General features: G+C 38.8%; 1 protein-coding gene across 1 annotated transcript in view; it reads right to left on the bottom strand.

The window, feature by feature from the left end:
• The window catches only part of ap3b2 (adaptor related protein complex 3 subunit beta 2), a 64,538-nt gene that overhangs the window by 34,268 nt on the left and 3,176 nt on the right, over positions 1–27,094 (bottom strand). The window contains exon 2 of the mRNA XM_079809566.1: positions 1,289–1,364. Coding sequence (XP_079665692.1) covers positions 1,289–1,364 — 76 coding nt within the window. The remainder of the gene's footprint in view (positions 1–1,288; positions 1,365–27,094) is intronic.

The following is a 27,094-nucleotide window of genomic DNA, read 5'->3' on the forward strand; positions in this document are numbered from 1 at the left end:
TCAATTACCCCATCAAGGTCGGCCAGAAATCTTGGACCAGCTGTCCTTCAAAAGCTTCGTTTCCACCGCAGGAACTAGTCTAGGGGCTTCGGGGTGGTACTCTGTGTGTTTTGACCGCAGGGACCAGGGTCTAAATGACGTTCCCGGTAAAAATGTCCCCCTCAGAAAGTTCCTGCTCGCGAGGTAGTACTCTGGCAAAGTTCAGGAACTTTCGGGGGTGAGACTTGGGCGCTGAACATGCTGATTGGTTGAGTTCACGCAGCATTTTGATTGGTTGACTCCACGCAGCATTATATTTCAACCACCATTTTTAAAAGTCTGTTGCGGTGTGTGCAGATAAGAGTTGTTTGCTATTTGAATCGACAATGGAGTTTTATAATACGACCGATGGACAGACGACGAGGTTCAGGCTTTATTAAGCTCATATGCGGAGGACGAAATCCAGTGGGAACTGGAAACCGGTCCTACGTCACCAGACTAATTTGCCTAATCTTCACGGTACTTTAGGCCGTGCAGAAACAGGTCTGGGGAAAAAAGTTTCTAGGAAAACATTTCCTGGGACAAATTGTTCTGGGTAATTTCGGTGTAAACACAGCTAAAGACCACATTGCAAAGACAGCTTGGTCATGCAGGTTTGCACTACACAAAATCAGGAAGATCCGGCCTTTCCTAACTGAGCATGCAACACAACTTCTCATCCAGGCCCTGGTCATTTCCAGACTTGACTACTGCAATGCTCTTCTGGCTGGACTTCCATCACATGCAATCAAACCTTTACAAATGATTCAGAACGCTGAAGCACGTCTTGTCTTCAATGAGACCCTCTGCACTGGCCACCATTCGCTGCTCGCGTCAAGTTCAAGGCATTGATGTTTGCTCACAGACTCAGCACCCACATACTTCCACTCACTCTTAGGAGTCTATATTCCTTCCAGAAGCCTACGATCGGTAAATGAGCGGTGGCTGGTGGTACCATCTCAGACGAGAGACACCAGTGGTACCTACCAACGATCTCCCCGCCTTCATCCGAAATACAAAATCCCTGACAACATTCAAAAGACATCTGAAAACCTCATCTTAAAAAAATCTATGCTTTCACCTTTAATCCCTCCCTATTCTAGTTTATGCTACTTAAAGCAATGTCTGAAACTGTATTTTGAGCACTTCTTGTGTTTATTTGCCTCGTCACGATGAATCGCATGCTGTATTCCTCATTTGTAAATTGCTTTGGATAAAAGCATCTACAAAATGAGTGAATGTAAATGTAAATGTGCGTTTTTTTACTCACCGCTACGATGCGTTTCATGGCCTCCAGCTTCAGGGAGTCTTTATTACTGTCCAGCATCTCCTTCAGGTCATCATGTCTGAAGATGGAAAACAAAAAAGACAAGTTTTATCAACTGTTCTTGTTCTCTATCTTTTAAAAATCTCTGAAAGGTGTCCATTACAAGAGAATGACTCAAGAATCATTCAGAGAGATTTCTGCTCTTTAAGAGCCCTGCGGACATTCACGAGTTCAGAAGAATGAACCAGAGAAAACAAAATTACGCCGTCCATCAAAGGATTCACACAAATTTGAGAACCAGAATAGACAAACACACCCACAAAAATACCCTCAACAGCATGATTTGACTTTCATAACCCATATGTAGCCACAAAATGAATCGCTATTCTTTCTCAATTGCTCTCCTGAGGGGAAAAAAGGTCTCCTCTACAAAGTCTTAAAAGTCAGAGATCTCAGTATGAACTCAAACATTTTCCTTGAAATTATTTCAAAACCAAATGTTCTGAGATATACCATACATTCATTTTATATCTATATAATCTTGCTGTATGTCAACATCTGCCTTGTTTTTATTTTCTAAGAAACACAGGAGAAACATAACTGAGATCTCCATTAAGTGAAGTTCCTAAATGTAATTCTAATCTTCCAATCAACAGCCAGAGTATATAAGCAGCTGCTTACCTCTCCTCAGTGTCAGCTGTTCCAGCATCCCACCACCTCCCCAAACTCCACTTTTTTCTTAGGTACCTTGCCCTAAATAATCATACCCTATATTTAGTCACTGTGGGGGTATATCAGGGCTCGAGTTGAAGCTGCTTCATCAAGCCCCTCATCAGTGGTTAGCAAGCCAAATAAGTTTAACCTAATATTTTAAGATTATATGGGCAAATTAACTCGTTAAAGGGGACCTATTATTCAAAATTCACTTTTATAAGGTGTTTGAACACTGATGTGTGTCCACAGTGTGTGTAAACAACCAGCCCATAATGGTAAATATCCACCCAATACTTTTTTTATAATCCCGATCAATCATTATCAATCTTTCATAATGCGCTGTTTCATATTTCCCCCTACTCGTTAGAGTATGGAAAACCCCGCCCATGACTGTTGATGATCTGCCCTTTTAGCATAGACAAACCCCTGAGAGACAAAGCACAGACACCGCCATTTCTGCTGTATCAGCTAGCTAGAGTATTACAATGTCTGTGCCAAAAAACATTACAAATGTTTGGTTTTTGTACCAACGAATATACGTGTCTCCATAGACTCCCAGCATCTGAGTCTGAGTGAGGACATCGTGGTTGAATTTCATTTTAGAAGGAAATGTGCCGAAGAATGTCTGAAAAAAGTTATATACCTATACAACAATTTATAGATTAACACGATCGTACATGCTAGTCGATGAGTTGAATAAACAACAACTAACATGACATAAATGTATCCACTAACCATTCAGAAACGTCCAGGTGCAGACTAAAAGTTGCAAGCTCTCCATCAGTTTCCGACTCAGGTTCAAACACATTAGGCTGCACTCCACAACTGGTTATTTCTAACATTTTGGCTGAGTGAGATTCGCCTGTTTTGTTGTTGACGTTGTATCTGAAGCTTGTGTAAAAGATCCACCCTCTTTTGGAAGGGCAGCAGCTCATTTGCATTTAAAGGGACACACAAAAACGTCGCATTTTTGCTCAAACCCAAATAGCGGCAAATTTGACAAGCTATAATAAATGATCTGGGGGGTATTTTGAGATGAAACTTCACAGACACATTCTGGGGACACCAGAGATTTATATTACATCTTGTGAAAAGGGGCATTATATGTCCCCTTTAAGTCTTCTTTGAAAAAGCAACTTCTGAGTGCTAATTTCCTCTGAGAAAGTCCGTTCACTCGGTGGCCATCTTGATTCCACCCACAGGCAGCCATTTTCTACTTATGCCAGAACAGAGTTATAATGATTGAGTGGAGAGAGACTAAAATATCCGAAACAGTTTTCCAAGCTTATGTTTATGAACTAATATATAAAAATTGCCAGTTAAATCTTACAAAGTGGTGTTGTAGTACCCCAGCACAGCTGTGCAAACAGTTTTGATTGGATGTTAATCAGTCCCTCCAGAAAAACGCGATTATGCGATCGCGTGATTTAACGCATAATCAGCCAAAGTCCGCATATTCATGCGGGGGGCGCATTTTTTCAAATACGCCGCACTTTCGCCGCATAAATTGCCTATTTCCGCGTGCAAAATATGCGGGGCTATCATGATTTCATAATCCCCGCATTTTCGTTGCAAAAAAAGTCATATATATTAGCAGAAAGTTGAAAAATTTTCGTTTACTTCACACAAGAGCCGCCATTTCCGCCTATTGCCATGGGAACGTTTTGAAGTGACGTGATTACCCGACGCGAACGTCATCGAAAAGCTTCAAACCCCGTGGAGAAACCATAGATACCGGTGAAACCATGATGAAGCACAAACTCTCATTGGCCAACAAAAATAACAGCAAAAGAGCAAAGCAGTTTCCCTGTGTGCTGACTGATTTCAAAACACAGCTTTGAAGCGTTATGAATCAATGAGTCGATTCAGCGGTTTGAAGCGTTATGAATCAATGAGTCGATTCAGCGGTTTGAAGCGTTATGAATCAATGAGTCGATTCAGCGGTTTGAAGCGTTATGAATCAATGAGTCGATTCAGCGGGTTGGATCGCCAAAGTCACGTATTTCAGCAGTTTGACACACGATCCGAATCATGAATCGACTCGATGATTCATAGCATCATGATGCTGTGTTTTGAAATCAGTCATCACTATATAAGTCGTTATTTAGTTTTTTTTGCACACAATAACTATTATCGTCGCTTCATAAAGTTATTGTAGAACCACTGTAGTGAGATGGACTTTGTAACGACGTCTTTAGTAGGCTACCTTTTATGGGTCTTGAGAGTGTACATTGTGCCAATGGAGGCCTTTCTGAGCCATCGGAATTCAACTAAAATATCTTAATTTGTGTCCAACAACATAAAGGGAAGTCATTAATGACAGAATTTTCATTTTTAGGTGAACTAACCCTTTAAGAGATTGCACTTTGTGCATTGGAAGCACTCAAATGTCTGTTTTGTATAGCGACATCTGTAAAACAGGAAGTTATTTATTAATTTTTTCAGAAGTTGTAGCATATTCCTTTTGTAAAGCTACAGAACTTGATTGACTAAATGTTTTGTAAATTTGAGCCATTATTAAGGTCTTCAATAAAACAAGATGAGAACTTAAATATTCCAGCACTTTCTGTGATGTAGTGCTTTTTTTCTCTTTCTCATCAAACCGCAGTTTTTGCAAGTTCCCGCAATTTTATCGCATAAAATTGCATAAATATCCCGCATTTTTCATCGCATTTTTTAAGAAAACGTGCCGCATAATCAAGGATTTTTGCCCGCAACAATCACAAAAAAAAGCCGCATTTTTCTGGAAGGACTGGTTAATGAAGCAAAGCATTACGGGTATATGCTGTATTACCCTTTTGCAGAAGTGATGTTAATTTAATTCTAATTTAAAGCATTTAATAAAAGGAATGCCTCAAAACTCTCAACATGATTTGCAATACAGATTAACCCACATTAAAAGTATTATTTTTAATAATATTTTTTATTTAATTGAATTTGATTATATATGTAATTGTTTTTGTTATTCGAAATGTTAAGAGGTTTAAAAAAGGTTAACAACAATCTGCCAAAAACAATTGCAACAATTACTTTTCCTGCTAAAAACAGGGTTACGCTTTTCCAGTGTACACTTCAAAATAAAAGTTCCCTTGTCAGCATATATATATATATATATATATATATATATATATATATATATATATATATATATATATATATATATATATATACTAGGGGTGTAACGGTACACGTATTCGTATTGAACCGTTTCGGTAAAGGGCTTCCGGTACGGTGCACGCGTGTACCGAACGTTATGAATGTAATGTTTAACAGTTAACAGTCGGCTTGTTGTAAGCGCGGAACACACTTCAATCCGAGTTCCCACACGAACATATTAAGTATTCAGTCCATATTATCATGAAATTCAAACTATAAATGACGTTTTGATGCTCTTTAATGTGCGTGACTGATCAGTGATCACTAAACACAGTTCAAGTGGCCGCGCGGCGCGCGCGTGACAGCGATCATTTGTGAACGGTGCACGCGTCGAACGGTTATGAATGTAATCTTTAACAGTTCACTGTCGGCTTGTTGTAAGCGCGGAACACACTTCAATCCGAGTTCCCACACGAACATATTAAGTATTCAGTCCATTTTATCACGAAATTCAAACGATAAATGCCGTTTTGATGCTCTATGTGGCGTGACTGGTCACTGATCACAGTTCAAGCGGCCGTGAACGCGATCATCTGTGAAGGCGATCGATCATCTGTTACTAAAGATTCAAGAATAAACATGAATGACGATCTGAAGGTATGCTGAGGATACATTACAATTTACTGTCATGTATATATGTGGTGTAATCGCTAAATCAGTGTTTCAACTGCGGAAAGATGTCAATATAACTGCTTGTGAACTAAACAATGTCATGTAACGTTAGCATCACGTTTACCTCAGGCAGTCGTTCAGTGTCCACAGAATTGTATTCACTAGAGAAATCAACTCTTTCGCTAAATATATGCTCTATATTAGCCGTTATATTCATTATATTCTACTTAACCTGTTAGTGATGTCTTGATTATTTCATGCATGTTAAATAAACCTGTCATGAAAATGACAGACACTGTATATAAATTATTATATTTTAACAACGATTTGGAGAAAAAAACTATTTTATAATTAGATTTAGAAGTTAATGCAAAAACTGCCTTATGTGAAGTTTACATATTTGCACACAATGTGTTATTTGAGTGTTGGTTATTATACCTAAAAATAAATAGCAACTGAATTTAGGCTAATAGTTTGGGCTCTGTTGTGAACCTTTAATATTAATGTACAAGTAAGGGCTCCCTATATAATTTACAGAAATATCTTAAATAAAATTTTAGATATAATTTAATTCATTCAAGGACACTTTTTTCTCCAGTAAACCACTGTTAAATATAAAAAATAAATAAAAAGCAATTTTGTAAATCTGCTGTACCGAACTCGTACCGAACCGTGACTTCAAAACCGAGGTACGTACCGAACCGTCAGTTTTGTGTACCGTTACACCCCTAATATATACATATGTCATGTGACAGTAGGGTACAGTGTCGTAAAAATTAGCTTCTTTAAGCTTAATTCAGATTAAAACAGTGTTTTTTCTGCTAGAATAAGTCATAAAGACTAGGGAATGTGAATATCTTTTCCCTTTACTTTATAGTACTGTCAGCTAGCATTAGCAATTAGCACATTCTGGTTTGATGATGTGTCTTCGTTTGTGCCAACACTTGTAGCTTATTTCCGTCTCACAATCACATCCATTGGTTACAAATGAAATGGTGTAGATTTAGTCATTTGAAAAGTGTCTTCCTTGTTTTCATTCATAGTACAAAGCAGTCAAGTGTGATTTTTCCAGCAAAAAGCTTAGCTCTTTAAAATAGAGATCAGGCCTTCAATACATCAACACAAAAAAGGAAATATGCCTTTAAAGATTGAAATTGGATTTAAGTATCTGTTAATATAAACAGACTTCATGTTCTCTCATTAAATGTTGTATGTGACTCCAAATGAGCCCAGAGCCACGATAATTAATAAAGCCGGTGATCCTCCAGACATCTGGGAGTGCCTATTAATATTAACTCAAATGAGCAAATATATAAATATTGAACACTCTCTGCATGTAACAAAATGTTAGAGATCCTCTATTTCTGCCACGTTGAGTCAGGACTCAAGAGGGGTCAGGAAAGATCACTTAACACATCAGTCACATTATGAGCCAAACTCATTCTGATTGGCCAAAGTTTAGCAGTGACACTAAGACTCACATCTGATCCTGGATCAGTCAACGTGTCAATCCAACAACACAGATGAGACCGTCTGACATCCTGTGTGCAACAAGTATAAGCCCATAACCCTGTGTTCAAAGATACGTGTTACTATAGCAAGAGATGCTGACCTGACATTTGCCTTTCACTCTTTTTTGAGCTCTTTTACATTAGATGAGTTCTGGGAGATCTGGGATGAACAAGTATCTCTCTCTCTCTCTCTCTCTCTCTCTCTATTAATCACACTGGCTGGGTTTAAATCAACAGACGGACATCTGTTCACACATATAGACACATTCACACACAAACCAAATGAATGAACACATCTAGTATAAAATCCCACTTATATGCGTAGTCTTGTCTCAACTATACTCAGATTGAAAAAGAACTGAATGTGTTTAAAATTAAATTAATAATTGTTGCTTGTTCTGTGATGGTGATTCTTCTTGATAATCACAATGTTCATAAACACAGCAATATATAGCTGTCATATTTAAAAATGTGTTAAACTTTTTTACGTTGAATATAAAGCCACCACAGGGCTCAACAATAAGGGCTGCCCCATGGCCCGGGGCTGGTGTAAATGTTGCTCGGGTCAGTTAACGCAACTGTCACTTCGGCGATCGGACCAGTGCTTCATCACGAAAGTTTATCATTGGCACATGTTTTTAAGACTTGCCAATTTAAATATTCAAGCGTAAGAAGAGGCGAAAGAGAACTCACATCTGAAGCGCGCGCTCAGAAAGCCGCTTCTCAGACAGCATGTGAATACTGAATTAACTCTCTTTCACGTCTTCTTGCGCTTGAACGGGCATATTCAAACAAAATTATGCCAAATATCCTAGTAAACATAGTCTGTTATATTTTAAATGAACATAAACAGCTGAGAAATAAAATGCATGTGTAACAATATATTGGATCCGAGCAGCCTAATATTCCTGCTGCTGTCTTTGTTTTAATGTTAATCAAACAACAAAAGACAAAGAAAAAAAATCACACTGCCCTTGCCTGAATAACTTTTGTAACTTTAATAAGGATTATTATATACTAAATTTATACAGTGAAGACAATGCAGTGCTATTTTAAATTTGATTATTCATTTTCTCTACCTGAAAATAACTGTTAGACACACCGGAAAAACATGAAAAGCAGTGTTTATTTTATTTGTGTGCTTGTTCTATTGTACACTCTAAAAAAAAAAAATTCTATATGGCACCAAAAATGGTTCTTGGCTCGTAATCATGGGGGAACCTTTTTTAGTGCTATATAACACCAATTTTGGTGCTTCAGCGGTTCTTCAGCGGTTCTTTGACTAAGGTGCTATATAGCACCTCTGAAGAACTGCTGAAGAACCACTGAAGCACCAAAATTGCCGTGGCTATAATTCTGAATGCTTGAACAAATTATGAATAATTATTCATAAGTATGCAGTGTCATAACTACATCTCTGGCATTTATAACAAACCAAACAGTTTGAAAATCGCTAGAAAATTGAGCAAGTTATGGTTCTTTAAAAAGTATGTGCATTACATCAAAATTAAGATTTTGTTGCTTTTAGGTTTTGGGAGTTAGTAATTTTTATTTTATAATATTTTTTTTGTATTTTATTTTATTTTATTTATTTATTTTTAAATTAATTTAATTTAAATGTTTTATCTATTTTAAAGAAATTAATTAATAATTTGATGTAGTATGCATTAAATTGATATTTGTAACATAATTATAACATAACATTACGAAAGATTTCTATCTTAAATAAATGTTCTTTTGAATTTTCAGTTGATCAAAAACTTTTGTTTCCACAAAAAATATTAAGCAGCATGACAGAAATGTTTCTTGAGCAGCAAATCATCATATTACAATAATTTCTGAAGGATCATGTGACACTGAAGACTAAAGTAATGATGCTGAAAATACAGCATCAGTTATTTTAAATAGTAATAATATTTCACAATATTACTGTTTTCACTGTATTTTTGATCAAATAAATGCAGCCTTGGTAAGAATAAAAACTTCTCAAAATGAACAGTAGTGTATGTAGTATCGTCAAATCCAATCATTAAACATATTTTAAATTATGCAGATTCCAAATTGGTTACCAGCTCATGTAATACACACAAAAAAAAGGTTCTATATGGCACCAAAAATGGTTCTTGGCTCGTAATCATAGGGGAACCTTTTTAAGTGCTATATAGCACCAATTTTGGTGCTTCAGAGGTTCTTCAGCGGTTCTTCAAAGGTTCTTTGACTATGGTGCTATATAGCACCGCTACCATATACAGAACATGTTAAGATATGGTGCTATATAGCACCAAAAGTGGTTCCTCTATGATTACGACGAAGAACCATTTTTGGTGCCATATAGAACCTTTTTTTTTTAGAGTGTACTATAATATGCAAAGTATCTCCTGTACCAAACATTATAATTATATAGTATATTAAACTGTATTATATATACAGTGATGCAACACTGATGTCATCATAGATCAGAACCCTGATGAATGAAAACATGTCAAGCATTATGACACGCCTAATCATGTCGCCGCGGGTTCCGAAAGAACCAATCAGAGCGAGCGTGTTCCCTCTAAAGCTGTGGCAAGAAAACATTATGAGCTGGCCGAGATAACACAATTCGCTAATTAAAAACATTCCCCCGATGTCTGTCACGCCACCGTCGCTGGAATTAAACGGCTATGATATCTCGCAACACACCCAGGTCCCGCTCTCTGGTTTCCACAGCAACAAAGAGAGCAATAAACTCCAGTGAATAGATTTTATGCCAGAGTCTCCCACCCAACACAACTATCCATCGCTCTCTTTCTTGAATAAAGATTCCCTCGGTGGCTTTCATTAGCTGGAAGGGTCTGCAGAGATTCACGCCGTATAGACACTGTCAAACATTAGTGTGTATCAGTGTCTGTGTGTGTGTGTTTGAAGGTGTGGGCGGTATTTTCTTCCACGCATCAGTGTGTGTGTGTGTGTGTTGATGCACCCTGTCAGCTTCGGTTCCCTCACACACACACACACACACACAGTGTGTCGTGATCAGAGCGGCGTAAGAGGATGAACATGGGCTTGGTGATTCAGTAGACATGCTACAATCAAATACATCATCTTTACATTACACCAGATTATCATATGTCATATTCCAGAGCATTGTGCACAAACCGAATGCACTGTATTTCATTTTGGATAATAAATGTAGTGGATCAACAGTGTCGAACATCACAGAAGAGCTACGGGAAGTGTCAGAGTCACAGTATGAACTGGTGCATGCAGAGGGAATACAAACCTGTAATCACTTTCCCTCCTGACCCGCAGTGCCTGAGCACGAATGCTTTGATTTACATATCGAAGCTTTTAGCAAATTAATTAGTCCTGACGATAGATCTGAAGCTGGGTATATTTACAACAATAGGGGATTTATTTACACTAATGGAAAACTTGCAAGCCCAAAACATACTCTAACCTTTTAAAAAGAAATAACTTTTTTTTTTTTTTTTAAACACACAAAATGTTTCAATGTTACAATTTGAGCTATATATAAGCTATACAAGCTTTATGCACTTTGTAAACACACCGGACCCACTTCGAGTGGGATTCGAACCAGGGTCTCTGCTGTGGGAGGCAGACGCGCTAACAAGGACACTAAAGACCACAACCTCTATTCTGTAAAAAAAAATCAGGTCTCCAATTGAAAATTTTCTAGTGACCAATCACATCTAAATTTTTTAGTTGGCCAAATTTAATTTCTTGAATTTTAATTGAATTAAATTGCATCAATTCACAGAAATTAAATTTGGCCAACTGAAAATTTTCGATGTGATCGGTCACTAGAAAATTTTCAAGTGGAGACCTGATTTTTTTTTACAGTGTAGCATCAGTCACTAGCGTATCTCTTGAGATCAGGGGAGTGAGGTTTACATGCACAGCTCTTACTGGCCAACGTCCATTACACTCACCCCCCTACACCCCCTATATTTGACCGCAACCTGACATTCGAAAATCATATTTCATATGTTACAAGAACGGCATTTTTCCATCTTAGAAACATTGCTAAGCTACGTAACATGCTATCTATTTCTGATGCAGAAAAGTTAGTTCATGCATTCATGACCTCGAGATTAGATTACTGTAATGCTTTATTAGCTGGTTGTCCTGCATCCTCAATAAACAAACTACAGTTAGTCCAAAACGCGGCTGCTAGAGTTCTTACTAGGTCAAGAAAATATGATCATATAACACCAATTTTATCATCTCTACACTGGTTACCTGTGAAGTTCCGTATCAATTACAAACTATTGCTACTAACCTATAAAGCCCTAAATGGTTTAGCTCCAGTGTATCTAACGGATCTTCTATCGCCCTACAATCCATCGCGCTCTTTAAGATCACTAAACTCGAGGCTTCTGGTCATTCCTAGGATATCTAAGTCCACTAAAGGAGGGAGGGCTCCTAAACTCTGGAATAGTCTTCCTGATATAGTTCGAGGTTCAGACACGCTGTCCCAGTTTAAAACTAGATTAAAGACGCATCTCTTTAGCCAAGCATTCACATTATAATTATCCTTTTATACTACAGTTAAATCGGATCAAAAGCATAAATATAATATTCTGAACAGCAGCTTCGCTAATCATTTCCCATCTGCTTTTCTGTTGTTATCTCGGGACACTAGTCCCGAGGTAAATAGTTCATCAGCTCCAGTTTGTATCCAGCCTCTCATGGAGACTTCGGATGCCTCGACACCTGTGAGACGACTCCACGCCTGTGAAGAGACGACTCAACGCCAGCGTTGTTATGGCCTAAATTAATACACGATTGATTAACTTTTTCGAACATTATTCTTTAACATTGTCTTTATAACATTTTTACTGTACATCTATGAAATGCACTTTCTGTAAAGCTGCTTTGAAACAATATGTATTGTGAAAAGCGCTATACAAATAAATTTGAATTGAATTGAATTAAACCTCACTCCCATCTGGGTCACGGCACCAAATGTAACCCGTCCTACTCAACCCACTTCAAGTGGGATTCGAACCAGGGTCTCTGGCGTGGGAGGCGCTATAACAAAGGACACTAAAGACCGCAGCTGTTAGCAACAGTCGCTAACATGCCTCTTGAGATCAGGGGAGTGAGGTTTACATGCACAGCTCTTACAGGCCTATGTTACACTCACCCCCCTAAACCTCACTCCCATCCGGGTCACGGCACCAAATGTAACCAGTCCTACTCAACCTGCTTCAAGTGGGATTCGAACCGGAATCTCCGTCGTGAGAAGCAGGCACGCTAACAAAGGACACTAAAGACCGCAGCCGCTAGCATCAGTCACTAGCGTATCTCATGAGGTCAGGGAAGTGAAGTTTACATGCAAAGCTCTTACTGGCCAACGTTCATTACACTCACCACTCTAAACCTCACTCCCATCTGGGTCACGGCACCAAATGTAACCCGTCCTACTCAACCTGCTTCAAGTGGGATTCGAACCGGAATCTCTGTCGTGAGAAGCAGGCACGCTAACAAAGGACACTAAAGACCGCAGCCGCTAGCATCAGTCACTAGCGCGTCTCTTGAGGTCAGGGAAGTGAAGTTTACATGCAAAGCTCTTACTGGCCAACGTTCATTACACTCACCCCCCTAAACCTCACTCCCATCCGGGTCACGGCACCAAATGTAACCCGTCCTACTCAACCTGCTTCAAGTGGGATTCGAACCGTAATCTCCGTCGTGAGAAGCAGGCACGCTAACTAAGGACACTAAAGACCGCAGCCGCTAGCATCAGTCACTAGCGTATCTCATGAGGTCAGGGAAGTGAAGTTTACATGCAAAGCTCTTACTGGCCAACGTTCATTACACTCACCACTCTAAACCTCACTCCCATCTGGGTCACGGCACCAAATGTTACTTGTCCTACTCAACCCGCTTTGAGCGGGATTCAAACCTAGGTCTCCGTTGTGGGAGGCGGATGCGCTAACAAGGACCGCAACCGCTAACACTCACACCCCTAAACCTCACTCCCATCCGGGTCACGGCACCAAATGTAACCGGTCCTACTCGACCTGCTCCGAGCGGGATTTGAATAATAGGAGGCAGGTGTGCTAACAAGGATGCTAAAGACCGCAGCCGCTAGCATCAGTCGCTAGCGCCTCTTGAGGCCAGGGGAGTGAGGTTTACACGCACAGCTCTTACTGGCCAACGTTTGTTACATATACGCCAGCTTGACGCTTTTAAGGATAATTTACATTCAAAAAATGAATTGCTGTTGGTTTAAAGTTACAGTAGCTGTGAATAATAAAAAATTTTATTTAGTGTACTTGAAGGAAACTCGAGCATCCACTTGTTACAGTCACAGTAACACAAGAACATGTGTTATTATGTTCAACAGCACAAAGCACTAGAGATGCATTGTCCCAGCATTCACATCTGCCTTTTGAATGAGAGGAACATTTATCTAATGTAAATGTACAGCCATTTTTAGCCTGTAATGACCATATATAATGGAATATATGATCCCTGCAGAGAATCTGATTTGCAATATATAACTCATCTCCTTCTTCATGCATGAGACACTTTGAGCTGCATATTATTAAAGGTATTCATAATTCAACACTCCACAGGGTTTCTCTCTCTCTTACAGCCTGTTGAAGAGATATCTGGACACAATCTCTGATACTCTGTAGAGTCTCTGCCAACAGTTCTGGACTAGAGGAAGATCTCAGTGAGAGTCTACTCACTCGGGTGTCGCTGTACGAGCACAAGTGACTCTTACAACAACTACAGCTAAACGGCTAAACCCTCAGCTCAAGAAGTACAACAACGTGTAGAGAAGATCCAGATGAGATCGCTTTAATATCTCAGTTGTTTCTCAGAGACAGCAATGTCACTCAAAGAGTTTTAAAAAGAGATTTCAATAATGTTTAAAACTGTGCTCAAATGACTGCGATCTTAGAAAGACATTTTCTCATCAAACCACATATGATGATATATATTTATCATTTTAATTATTTACGTATATGTAAACTGTACACAGATGTAATCATCAAACTCTTCTAAGCCCAAATGATATGAGCTATGTTTACATGGACATTTAATTTTCAAATTACAATTAAAGTTTACAAAATGTTTAAATTAAAATTGTCATCAGATTCTTCCAAGACCAAATGATATGAGCTATATTAATGTCTATATATATTTCTATAGTTATTATTACATTGTACATTAAAATTATTTTTTGGAAATTGTAAATAAAACAAAGATTATTAGAGTAAGTTTTACAAGAAAATACTATTTCTGTCTTTCTACTTCAATATTTTATGTTTAATTCAACATGTTACTTGCCATTTTTATCATTCTTGAAATTTACTAGCAATTTATTATTTATTATAAGTGACTAATTTTCAAAAAATCTAAAATATTTGTATTTTACATTTTACATAGATATTTAGTTTTCAAATTACAATTAAAGTTTACAAAATGTTTAAATTAAAATTGTCATCAGATTCTTCCAAGACCAAATGATATGAGCTATATTAATGTTATTAATGTATATATATATATATATATATATATATATATATATATATATATATATATATATATATATATATATATATATATATATATATATATATATTTCTATAGTTAATAGTTATTATTACATTGTACATTTTAATTATATAAAACAAAGATTATAAGAGTAAGTTTTACAAGAAAATACTATCTGTCTTTCTACTTCAATATTTTATGTTTAATTCAACATGTTACTTGCCATTTTTTTATCATTCTTGAAATTTACTAGCAATTTCTTATTTATTATAAGTGACTAATTGTCAAAAAATCTAATATATATATATATATATATATATATATATATATATATATATATATTACATTTTACATAGATATTTAATTTTCAAAATACAATTAAAGTTTACAAAATCTTTAAATTAAATCGAATCAAATTCTTCCAAGTCATCAAATTCTTCCAAGACCAAATTAAATGAGCCACGCTAATTTATTCAAATTTAACATGTCAATTTGAAACCAAATTCATATCTTGTGCTCATTTTTGTATCTAATAACATGAGACAAAGTGGCTAAAACGAATCTTTGAAAGAGCATCTTTCACACAGCTGTCCATCGCCTCACTCGTGTGCTGTCATACCGTAAGGGTTGCGTTTGAACGCTGGTAAGCCCCTCCTCCTGTGTGGATCGCTCCTCAATCCACTCCCCCCCTCCCCCGCCGCCCGTCCCCCCGGATCTCAGGTGTCGGAGTTCTTCGGGCTGGACGGCGTTGTACCAGTTTTGCGGGCCGCTGTCGGGCGTCAGCACCGGACTGAGAGCTTCCTCCTCCCCCTGACCGCCCGCCTGCACGCTCTTCACCATGTTCACGGCGTTCACCGGCAGCTGGAGCAACTTCTGCATGGTGGTCATCGTCAAGGTAGTCCCAAAACTTTTGCACCTGTTAAGATCCTCTTTGTTTTTGCTTCTTGAGGAGTCAAACGCTCACACCTGTAGAATCCGTCTCAAAAGCAACAGTAGACCAAGAAAAAAACCCTCCCAAGTACAAGCACGTAAAACCGCCTGTTGTGCTGAATCCTCAGGTTTGGTCTTCAGCTGCCAGCTGTTTCCATCAACCCAGTGCAGATGTGGAGAGCTCTGCGTCTTTTCCGTCTGTGGCGTGAGGAGACGAGAAGGGAGGCGACAGCAAAAGCTGTTCTCATCCTGCTCAGAGCGACTGATGCTGCACACACTCCTCTGATCCCTGAGCAGAGCTAAACCCCGCCCACCAACACCTAACCCCTCCCCTCGCTCGCTCGCTCTCTCTCCTTTCATTCACACCATCACTCTTTCCCAGCTCTCTGGCACATTTTTCTGTCCCTCGTCCTCTTTTCCATCGTATTTTCTGCAACGGCCGGCTGCCTCTCCCTGTGATATGACTCAGCTAGAAACGCTGCTCTGAGAAAAGGCTTTTCACAGGAAAACCCCCCTCCTTGGGATGTTGTTTGCTTTGAATGCTAAATAAACCGCAGACATTCATGTTGTCTTGAGTGTGTGTGAGTGTGACACAATAGCCTATGATAGCTATCCATTTGCTAAATGTTAACATTTTTACTTTAAAATGTGCATCAATGATTAACGCTGGATGCTACTAGCTTAATGTTAAAGGCTCATTTTACAAGTCCTTTAGAGTTAAATAGTTGAGTTTTACCGTTTTTGAATCCATTCAGGCGATCTTTGTATCTGGCGGTAGCACTTTTAGCGTAGCTTAGCATACATCATTGATTCTGATCAGTCCATTAGCATCTCATTCAAAAAATGACGAAAGACACTTTCAATATTTTTCCTATTTAAAAATTGACTCTTCTACAGTTACATCGTGTGCTAAGACAAACTGAAAATTAAAAGTTGCGATTTTCTACACCTATATGGCTAGGAACTACTTTCTCATTCCTGCATAATAGTCGCGGATCTTCGCGGCCGTGCCATGGCTGCAGCGGCGCAATGATATTACAGCGCCTGAAAGTAGCCCAGCTAGGTAACTTTCAATGTGACCGGCACTAAGTTCGTGTAGTTGCAGAGAAAGTTTCAGGCTTGCAGCCGACAAATTGTGTAGTGGATTTACCTGTGTGATTAGCCATGGTTCTGTGTGTTGTAAAGGGCTGTGATAGTAAGTCGAAGGTGTATAATACCAACTAATCATTGCGCCGCTGCAGCCATGGCACGGCCGCGAAGATCCGCGACTATTACGCTGGAATGAAAAAGTAGTTCCTAGCCATATAGGTGTAGAAAATTGCAACTTTTCATTTTCAGTTCGTCTTAGCACACGATGTAACTGTAGAAGAGTCAAGTTTTAAATAGGAAAAATATTGAAAGTGTCTTTGGTCATTTTTTGAATGAGATGCTAATGGACTGATCAGAATCAATGATGTATGCTAAGCTACGCTAAAAGTGCAACCGCCAGATACAAAGATCGGCTGAATGGATTCAAAAACGGTAAAACTCAACTATTTAACTCTAGGGGACTTGTAAAATGAGCCTATTTTCAAAAAAAGTGGAGTGTTCCTTTAAACAGGCACAAGACCAGGTCATGTGACAACAATGTTGGATACTATTATTTACAGTTGCATAATATATACCTTTCACATGCTATTAAAAATAGTCTGCTTTGTAACAGAGTAGTTGCTGTGTGAGTAAAACTCACTCCCCTGATCTCAAAGAGCGTCCTACTCTCATGCTGGCCGACCCGGGTTCGAGTCCCGCTTAGAGCGGGCGGTTCGAACAGGAGGGGTTACATATGCATGTAGTATTTACTACTAGTTAGTAAGCAGTATGCTAGAACTGTATACCAAACATACCGTCTGTCTAGCTCAACAAGTTCGTGAAACTGGATTAAACTACATCAGACTGATTTGCTTATTTTATTCACTTTCATTCTGTTTGATACAGTTTGATTCAATTAGAGTTGATTCATTCAGTCCAGTTCATTCAGTTTGATTTAAAATGGTTTGGTTTGTTTGTTTGATACAGTTTGATTCATTTGAATCAGTATGATTCAGTTCCATTCACTGAAATTCTTTTTAATACAGTTTTATTACATTTGAATGATTCTGCTTCAGTTCGATTCAGTTTCATTCTGTCCAGTTCAGTTCAATTAAAATGATTATGTTTCAATCCGTCTGACACAGTTTGATTCACTTGAATCAGCATGATTCAGTTCGATTCACTGTCATTTTGGGTTTGATATAGTTACGTTTGATTACATTTTAATCAGTCTGATTTAGTTTGATTCAGTTTCATTCTGTTCAATACAGTTTGATTCATTTGAATCAATCTGATTCAGTTCAATTCACTGTCATACTGGGTCCAATACAAATTGATTCATTTGAATCCATCTGATTCAGTTCAATTCACTGTCATACTGGGTCCAATACAAATGGATTCATTTGAACCCATCTGATTCAGTTCCATTTAGTTTCATTCTGTCCAAATCGGTTTGATTAAATGATTCAGTTTCATTCTTTATGACATTTGATGAATTTGAATCAATCTGATTCGGTTCAAATCACTTTAATTCTGTCTGATACACTTTGATCAAATCGATTTACTGTCATTCTGTCCAGTACAATTTGATTAATTTGAATCAGTCCAATTCAGGGGGAATCACTTTCATTCTGTCTCACACATTTTGACCAAATTGATTCAGTCATTCTGTCCAATTCAGTTTGATTCATTTGAATCAGTCCAATTCAGGTGGAATAATTTTCCTTTTGTCTGATTGTTTGACCAAATTGATTCACCGCCATTCTGTCCAATAGAGTTTGATTAATTTGAATCAATCTGATTCAGGTCGAATCACTTTCCTTTTGTCTGATACAGTTTGATCAAATCAATTCACTGTCATTGTCCAATACACTTTGATTCATTTGAATCAGGTCCGATTCGGGTGGAATCACTTTCCTTCTGTTTGACACATCTTGTTCAAATCGAATCACTGTCATTCTCTCCATTCATTTGCATTAGTACGATTCTTATTTTCAGCATCTAACGTGGCGTTTCTGAGCCCTTCATGGAGAAGGGAACAGCCGAATTCACAGACAGACGCAGAATTCACACTGCAGTGCTAAAAGCCACAGACCTCTAAAAGAGACATTCCCCTGCATCAGAAACCCCAAATCTCACTAAACTCACACACAGAGTCTGTTTGTCTGATCCCCAGCAAGCGCATGAATATTTGAGCGTGATTCTCTATAGATTAGCGTCTCTGCTTCTCTGTTAATTCAGCTGTTAACGGAGTAGAGATGGAGAGCTGTACAGTAGCACATCATAGGGGCTTGTTGCCAAGGCAACAGCATGCGAGGATCGCTCGTCTTCATGTTTACCGTGGAACCAGTCGAACTGACATTACACACACACACACACACACACACAGGCGAACCTGCAGAACAACAGTGTCAGAGCTCTGTGACAGCAGAGCAGAAATCAGAAAGTGATGATTATGCAGAGAGAAAGATATTTATTTTTCCCTCGTTCACAATAAAGACGGCGTGAAAACGCCTTCACAGTGTATTTCATGTACATACTGAGAACTATTAAGTGGGAAATAATCAAGGATGCAAAATGTTAAAACTCTATTATATTATTGGTTAATATTAGTATGGCCTTGATGACATCCTCAAAACAGGAAAGCTGTAGAAGTGAAGTCATTCATTAGTCCGGATAACGATTTTCCTTTATAATAACATGCGCTGCATTATGGGTATTCTCTACCTGTTGAGCGCATAGATTTATACATAGATGCCTCATTAGTGGATGTTTCTATGGGCCGCTATACAGAAGCCATCCACCATGTTGGAAAGGTCAAGGCCGGTCTGTGAACACTCGGAGATAGATACATTTTTTATATCAACAATAAGGTTTTTTTAAGTTTTAGTTTTTTTTTAAAGCTTTATTCAGTAACAACAATTAAGTCGGTCCTTGTGAACACACGAGAGCAAGTTGATTGAGCGTATGCAGCAACCGTAGTTAGATTAATATCTAATATCTGCAATAGACAGATAACCAGCTAACACGACATTAAAAAGTTACCATAGTAAAAGTAAAAACATTAAAAAGTACCATAGTAAAAAATGAATAACTTTAATATTCAGTTAAAGGTGCAGTGTGTAATATGTATGAGAATCTATTGAAGGAAACTGCATTATAATATACATACTGTAAGTATGTTTTCAGTGGTGTATAAAGACTAGGGCTGGGTATCGATTCAGATGTTCCGATTCGATTCAATTTCGATTCAAATCAATGAATATAGATTTAATTCAAAAAGGCTACTATATTTATAAAAAAGAACAGTGAACAAGTTTACAAGTGGGTAATTAAAAATAAATTAAGAGCCACAAATCTGTACATTAAACTCTTTTTATTTAAGGTACTGTCACAATTCACCAGTGTGAGTGCCCATGAGAACCACCTGAGGGCACTCCACTTCAGACTGGCACTCCACCCCGGACTTGTCACTTCATCATAAACTACATTACCCATAATCCTTTGCCCGGACTCATCATCCCTCATTGTTTGCACCTGTGTCTCATCACCTCATTACCCCAGCCTATATAAACCATGTTCACACTGTCTTTAACTGCGAAGTCTTGTTTTGTTGTAAACTGCATTTCTGAGCGTTTCCCTGGTTTCATGTCGCTGGTTTTGGATTGTTTGCCTGTTTGGACTGCTTGCCTGTGTATGACCTGTTGCCTGTTTTTGACTACGATTGTGGATTACCCCTTACAAATAAAGCTGCATTTGGATTCTCAACCTCTGTCTCGGAGCAGTACGTTACAGGTACACTTGGGTAGGCCTACTTTAAAACAGAACCCATCTCTATATCTCAAATGCATACAATTATGTTAAATACAATACAATTTAGTTTTTTTGGATAATTTGATACACTTATTCTAAAACACATAAAAAGGATATTGGATGATTTTCAGCAATTTTCAGTAAAGGACAATCATTTCTTGCGATTTAGCCGACCGGAGGCTTTTTCCTCCAGGGGCATCTGAGCTTTGATTCATATTTCGTCACTATCTCTGTTATTTGCGTGCCTTCCTTAGATGCGATTGCCATTCGATTTTATCTTAACGACAAGCATATATGCGATACCGGGCAGGATCGACTGAAAAAATCGATTCTTGGCCATGAGAATCGATTTTGAATCGACCACATTTTAAAAAACGATTAATCGAAAAATCTTTGTTTTTTTGCCCAGCCCTAATAAAGACCTAACATAATGAGGCGTTCTATTTTTATTACCTTGGAATGAGGCATTTCTATCTCCATACACCGCGGGTCCCCTTACAGTGAAGTCGCCATTTTGTGCCGCCATGTTTCTACAGTAGCTCTAAATGGACAAACTGCTCTATAGAGCGCTAGTCACTCTCTGCTGTCTCAGACAACATCTTTGTCCTGTGTCGGCCACCGTAGCTTCTCTATGTGCTCCGAAAGGAACGGGTGAGCGCCTGGTGACCGGTTGCAATTTCGCAGCCTCACCACTAGATGCCGCTAAAATGTACACAGTGCATCTTTAATACATCTAAAAACCCAATCAACACATTCTCACCCGTGAAAGCCAGGTTATCCCATTTCTTCGGAAATTTAAATCTCTGAGAATTCACAACCAGAAGCTGTTGTGGCATCATTGATTCTTACTGTGAGTGACGACCAAGCGGCAACCCATACGGAAGTGACTTAAACTGCAATTCATCGACTGGCCACTAGGGACAGGCTCCAGAAGGGAGCAGAATCTCATTGAGCTCCATGTTAAAATGCCCAACTTTACAGCAGAAGAACACATGTTCACAGTCTGGTACAAATTGTGGTTTTGGTCTATACGGCTAATTTTGCCCTTCATGACAATTGTGAGGGGGGTGAATTTTTTTTATAACTCATTTGTTTACATTATATAAAGCCTTAAAGTTCTGCTTAATTAAGGGCGTGGCCACTTTGAGTGACAGGTGGATTGCTGTTTGTCTGCTGTCTGTCAGTCATCGTGTCACCTCAGCTCCGCCCACGTCCCGCCTCTTTGCCCATTTTCTGTTATCTGGGAGTGACATGCTGCCAAAATGGCAACGGCCGGCTCGACCCAACTTTGCGCTTCAAAACTGCTCATCAGAATCCTATGGGTGACGTCACGGACACTATGTCCATATTTCTTTACTGTCAATGGTGACGACACACTGACCGTTTCAAGATGGTGGCCTCGTCGATGTGTCTGGAGCGGTCTAATGTGGAATCTACATATGGTTGAGCGTACATCGGTTGTACACTCGTTATTGCGGTGCATTGTGGGATTGAATGAATGCACTTGATAACGTCCACTATGGTTTCGGACACCACTACAAATGGCTGTCCTGTCAAATAGTGCCCTATTTAAGGGTATGGGGCAGTTTCGGACACAGCCAAAATATATCACAGTTTCCACAAAAAGCACAACTTTATCCAACATTGATAATAAATCATATTAGAATGATTTCTGAAGGATCATGTGACACTGAAGACTGGAGTAATGATGCTGAAAATACAGCTCACAGGAATAAATTACATTTTAAAGAATATTAAAATAGAAAACTTACTCACAATAGTACTGTTTTGACTAATCAGTTACATTTTAGATCATTTTGATCATAAATGCTAGCCTGGACGCCAGCCAAACTTAGCCCCGCCCACAACATTTGACATCGGGAAGTTCGGTCTGGACTTGATCAGTTGTGGAGCGACTCTGTCTGAACAGGAGCTGTTCGGACCAATCAAATCATCAGGGCGGGCTTTATACGATGATGGACAGATGATCAACAGTAACGTAATCATCACGTCATCAAAGGCGCTTGGGTTGAATTCGCTCTAATCCTAAACTTGTTTGCATATGTGTTCACCTTTACTATTTCTCTCAGAAATGATGATTGTGTTGGTAAGTACTCAGTGTATCCTTAAATTATTTTTTACAACACCGGCAAACATCGTAAAGATTCTACTTATTCCAGCGTGCATGCAGACAGGGATGCCAAGTTTTCACAACAAAACCCGCCAAATTACTATGCAAAACTAGCCCAAAACAAGCCCAATAGCTTCCCGGGGGGTTCTCCGGAAAAATGTTGTTTGGGGGATAAAATGTGTGTTTTTTGGCAGGATGGCCTGCTAAAATTCGCATTCCTGCACTCTAAAAAAAAAAGGTTCTATATGGCACCAAAAATGGTTCTTGGCTCGTAATCATAGGGGAACCTTTTTTAGTGCTTTAACACCAATTTTGGTGCTTCAGAGGTTCTTCAGCGGTTCTTTACCGGTTGTTTGACTAAGGTACTATATAGCACCTCTGAAGAACTGCTGAAGAACCACTGAAGCACCAAAATTGGTGTTATATAGCACTAAAAAAGGTTCCCCTATGATTACGAGCCAAGAACCATTTTTGGTGCCATATAGAACCTTTTTTTTTTTTAGAGTGAGGGTCTAAATATCACATAATTGGGGTCCCTTCAACCCGCGGACATGGAAAAACAGCCCGTGGGAAAACCTGTGTGCAGTTGAGTTCTGTTGACATTTGACAACTATGCGTCGCTCCGTTGCTCTGATTGGTTGAAGGTCTATCCAATTGAGGTCTTTCCTGGTTCGGTTGAAAAACACGCCCCATAATCACAGCCCAAAGGAGCAGTATCAGACTCGCCTGGCTACATAAATGCTAGCCTAGAAATCTAATCAAATGTAATTTGCAGCCAGGGTCGTCTAGCAACTCTCCGTTAGCTTGTGAGCTGGAAAAACCAAACTCTGGTCAGGCCAATCACATCGTGTATAGAGTTGGTGGGCGGGCTTATTATAATGATGGCAGAGTTAAAAAAGTTTTTTTTAAAAAGTGTTCAGAGTTTTGCCGACGGGATACGGCAAAAGTTTAATCTATCAACTCGCTCCGCAGGTGGGAAACCGCATGGGACTCAGCCACAACCCGCTTGTGGTTGTTGTCACCACTGATTGCGCTCTGGTTGGTTGTAGCGCTATCCTATTGCGTGCAGAGGGAATCTGAAAGACGACCATTTATCCCGCCTCTCGGATTGAGCCCTGCCAATGGTGTGTTCCCAGACCCAACATCTTGATGTGAATCTTGTCAGGCTACATAAACACAGCCTTTGTGAACATAAGAGACTCTGAGCATTTCAAAAACAATAAAAACTCTTACCAAACTTTTAAATGGTGTTCCCCTGATTCAATTCAAACACACTATTTTTTTAAGCAGTAGTAAAGTCAGGTTTATTGATATGGGCTTTGACTACATCAGGGTTCCTTAAACTCGTTCCTGGAGGGCCACTGTCCTGCCGGGTTTAGCTCCAACCCTGATCAAACACACCTGAGCAAGCTAATCAATGTCTATCCAGAATAACTAGAAAATCACAGGTGAGTTCGATCGAAACTCTGCAGGACAGTGGCCCTCCAGGACCGAGTTTGAGGGAACCCTAGTCCAGTGTTTCCCAACCACAATCCTGGAGGCACACTAACACTGCAGATTTTGCATGGCTGCGTCCCAATTCGCCTACTTATACTACGTCCTAAAAGTATGTACTCTTTTTGTGAAGAAAAAGTACATACTTTTGAGTGTGTAGCAGAAGAGTATGCAAGCTTTGGGACATACTACTTCATCATCTTTAACGGACTCTGTTACGTGCGTCCCGTCACCGTTTAAACTGCCCTGTCAATCATCATCACAGTTCAAATCCCCCACTTTCAATTTAATTTCCTACCGTATCGGAGAGAAATGTAGTCGCTCGTTGATCTGCCTTTCGTGGGTCTTTAATGCAGAGACTCCTCTCAAGTGTTAGCAAAGTTAATGGCTAAACGCATCATTACAAAAGTTCTCAATGCTGCTGAAGGAGAAATATAATGTGGATAATATTGAATAAATATCTTTTCGTCCGGTTAAATACTGATAATTGCTCACTCAAACCACTTTATCTAATCCTCTCCACTTAACCGTCAGACTCGCGTAACCGTCATGTTTGTAGTTTTTTAAACACTTTTTATCCACGTTTGTAGTTCTAATCGAATCCTCGTCCATCTCGCAATGGGTTGTGGGCAATATCAGCCGTTAGAGTGCGCATCGATCTGCACTTCAGATTCTGACCGGAAATAGTAAACCATCCGGGAATCTTTGGAATACTTTTTTCAACATACTAAGATTTGGGACATACTAATTCTTTTTTCGAATACTATTTAGTACGGATAGTATGCGAATTGGGACGCAGTCCATGTCTCCTTAATCAAACACACCTGATTCAAATGATCATCTTATTATCAGAGACTCCAATGCTGCGTCCCAATTCGGATACTATCCGTACTAAATAGTATTCGAAAAAAGAATTAGTATGTCCCAAATCGTAGTATGTAGAAAAGAGTATTCCAAAGATTCCCGGATGGTTTACTATTTCCGGTCAGAATTCGAAGTGCAGATCGATGCGCACTCTAACGGCTGATATTGCCCACAACCCATTGCGAGAACTACAAACACGGATAAAAAGTGTTAAAAACTACAAACATGACGGTTACGCGAGTCTGACGGTTAAGTAGAGAGGATTAGATAAAGGGGCTTGAGTGAGCAATTATCAGTATTTAACCTGACGAAAAGATAGTTATTCAATGTTAGCCACATTTCACCTGCAGCAGCATTGTGAACTTTTGTAATGATACGTTTGGCCATTAACTTTGCAAACACATGAGAGGAGTCTCTGCATTAAAGACCCACGAATGGCAGACCAACGTGCTACTATATTTCTCTCTGATACGGTAGGAAATTAAATTGAATTTGAACTGTGACGATGATTGACAGGGCAGTTTAAACGGTGATGGGACTCACGTAACTAAGCAACAGAGTCCGTTAAAGATGACGAAGTAGTATGTCCCAAAGCTTGCATACTTTTCTGCTACACACTCAAAAGTATGTACTTTTTCTTTACAAAAAGAGTACATACTTTTAGGACGTAGTATAAGTAGGCGAATTGGGACGCAGCACAAGACATGAAATGGGCGTGTCAAATAAAGGAGACATGCAAAATGTGCAGTGTTGGTGTGCCTTCAGGATTGTGGTTGGGAAACGCTGCCCTAGTCTACAAATTCAAACAGACTGACATAAAAGTAATGATGTGAGAATGTGTGTGCGTCTGGCTCCCTCTACTGTCTGAGAGAGAGAAATTACCAAACTAAATGAAAGGCCACATTCATCCAAGCATTATTTACTGTATTGTATTTTATTTATATATTAAATATTTTGAATCCGTTTTTATTTTTATATTTTCATTTTACTATAAGTTTTGGTGATGTATGTACTTTTGTCATTTTTTTTAATTTTATATTTCTGTTTAGTTTTTAAATATTTTTATATTTCAGTTTTAGTTTTAACTGTAAGTTTTATTTCATCACCGAAATGATTTTTAATCGATTTCATTTTAGTTTTAGTTAATGATGATAACAACACTGGATCCAAGCATCAAAAACACCTCGGATAAACAATAAAACAGACATTTCAAGCACCAAACAAACACAGAAGAGCGTGTCACATGACCTCAGACCAGGGCCTTGATATTCTCCACATTAGCAATCTCTGTTTAAGATCTAGACTTCATAATCTTCACATCTTTACAAGAGACAGAGGTAGAATGGAGGAAGATGTCGATGCCAGCTTCAATGTTTAACCCTGTGTTAAGCCAGGGGTTTTCAAACTGGGGTCCCGGTCCCCAGAACATTTCAGAGAATAAAAAGACAAAGCAAAAATTGTTCAAGTCTAACCAAACATTTATAAATGTTTCTCCTTTATTGCCGTATACATTCCAGTATTGTATATGTTTGCTTTGTATCTTTCTAGAGAGTTTTTCTCACTATAGTCCCCTTTATCTCGCTCACTGGGGTTGTAAGGCAATTTTCTTAACACAGCATGTACGCTGCTTACGTATATTTATTGTGATTTATTATTATAAAAATCATTTTTACGAACGATTTCGAATGAACCCCACCCTCACTGCCAAAGGTCCAGAATTTAAGTTTTGCAATAAACAAGTGTTCTTTTAAAGGAACACTCCACTTTTTTTGAAAATAGGCTCATTTTACAAGTCCCCTAGAGTTAAATAGTTGAGTTTTACCGTTTTTGAATCCATTCAGCCGATCTTTGTATCTGGCGGTTGCACTTTTAGCTTAGCTTAGCATACATCATTGATTCTGATCAGTCCATTAGCATCTCATTCAAAAAATGACCAAAGACACTTTCAATATTTTTCCTATTTAAAACTTGACTCTTCTACAGTTACATCGTGTGCTAAGA

The sequence above is a fragment of the Gobio gobio genome (genome assembly GCF_949357685.1).
Source record: "Gobio gobio genome assembly, chromosome: 25".
Classification (NCBI taxonomy): Eukaryota; Metazoa; Chordata; class Actinopteri; order Cypriniformes; family Gobionidae; genus Gobio; species Gobio gobio.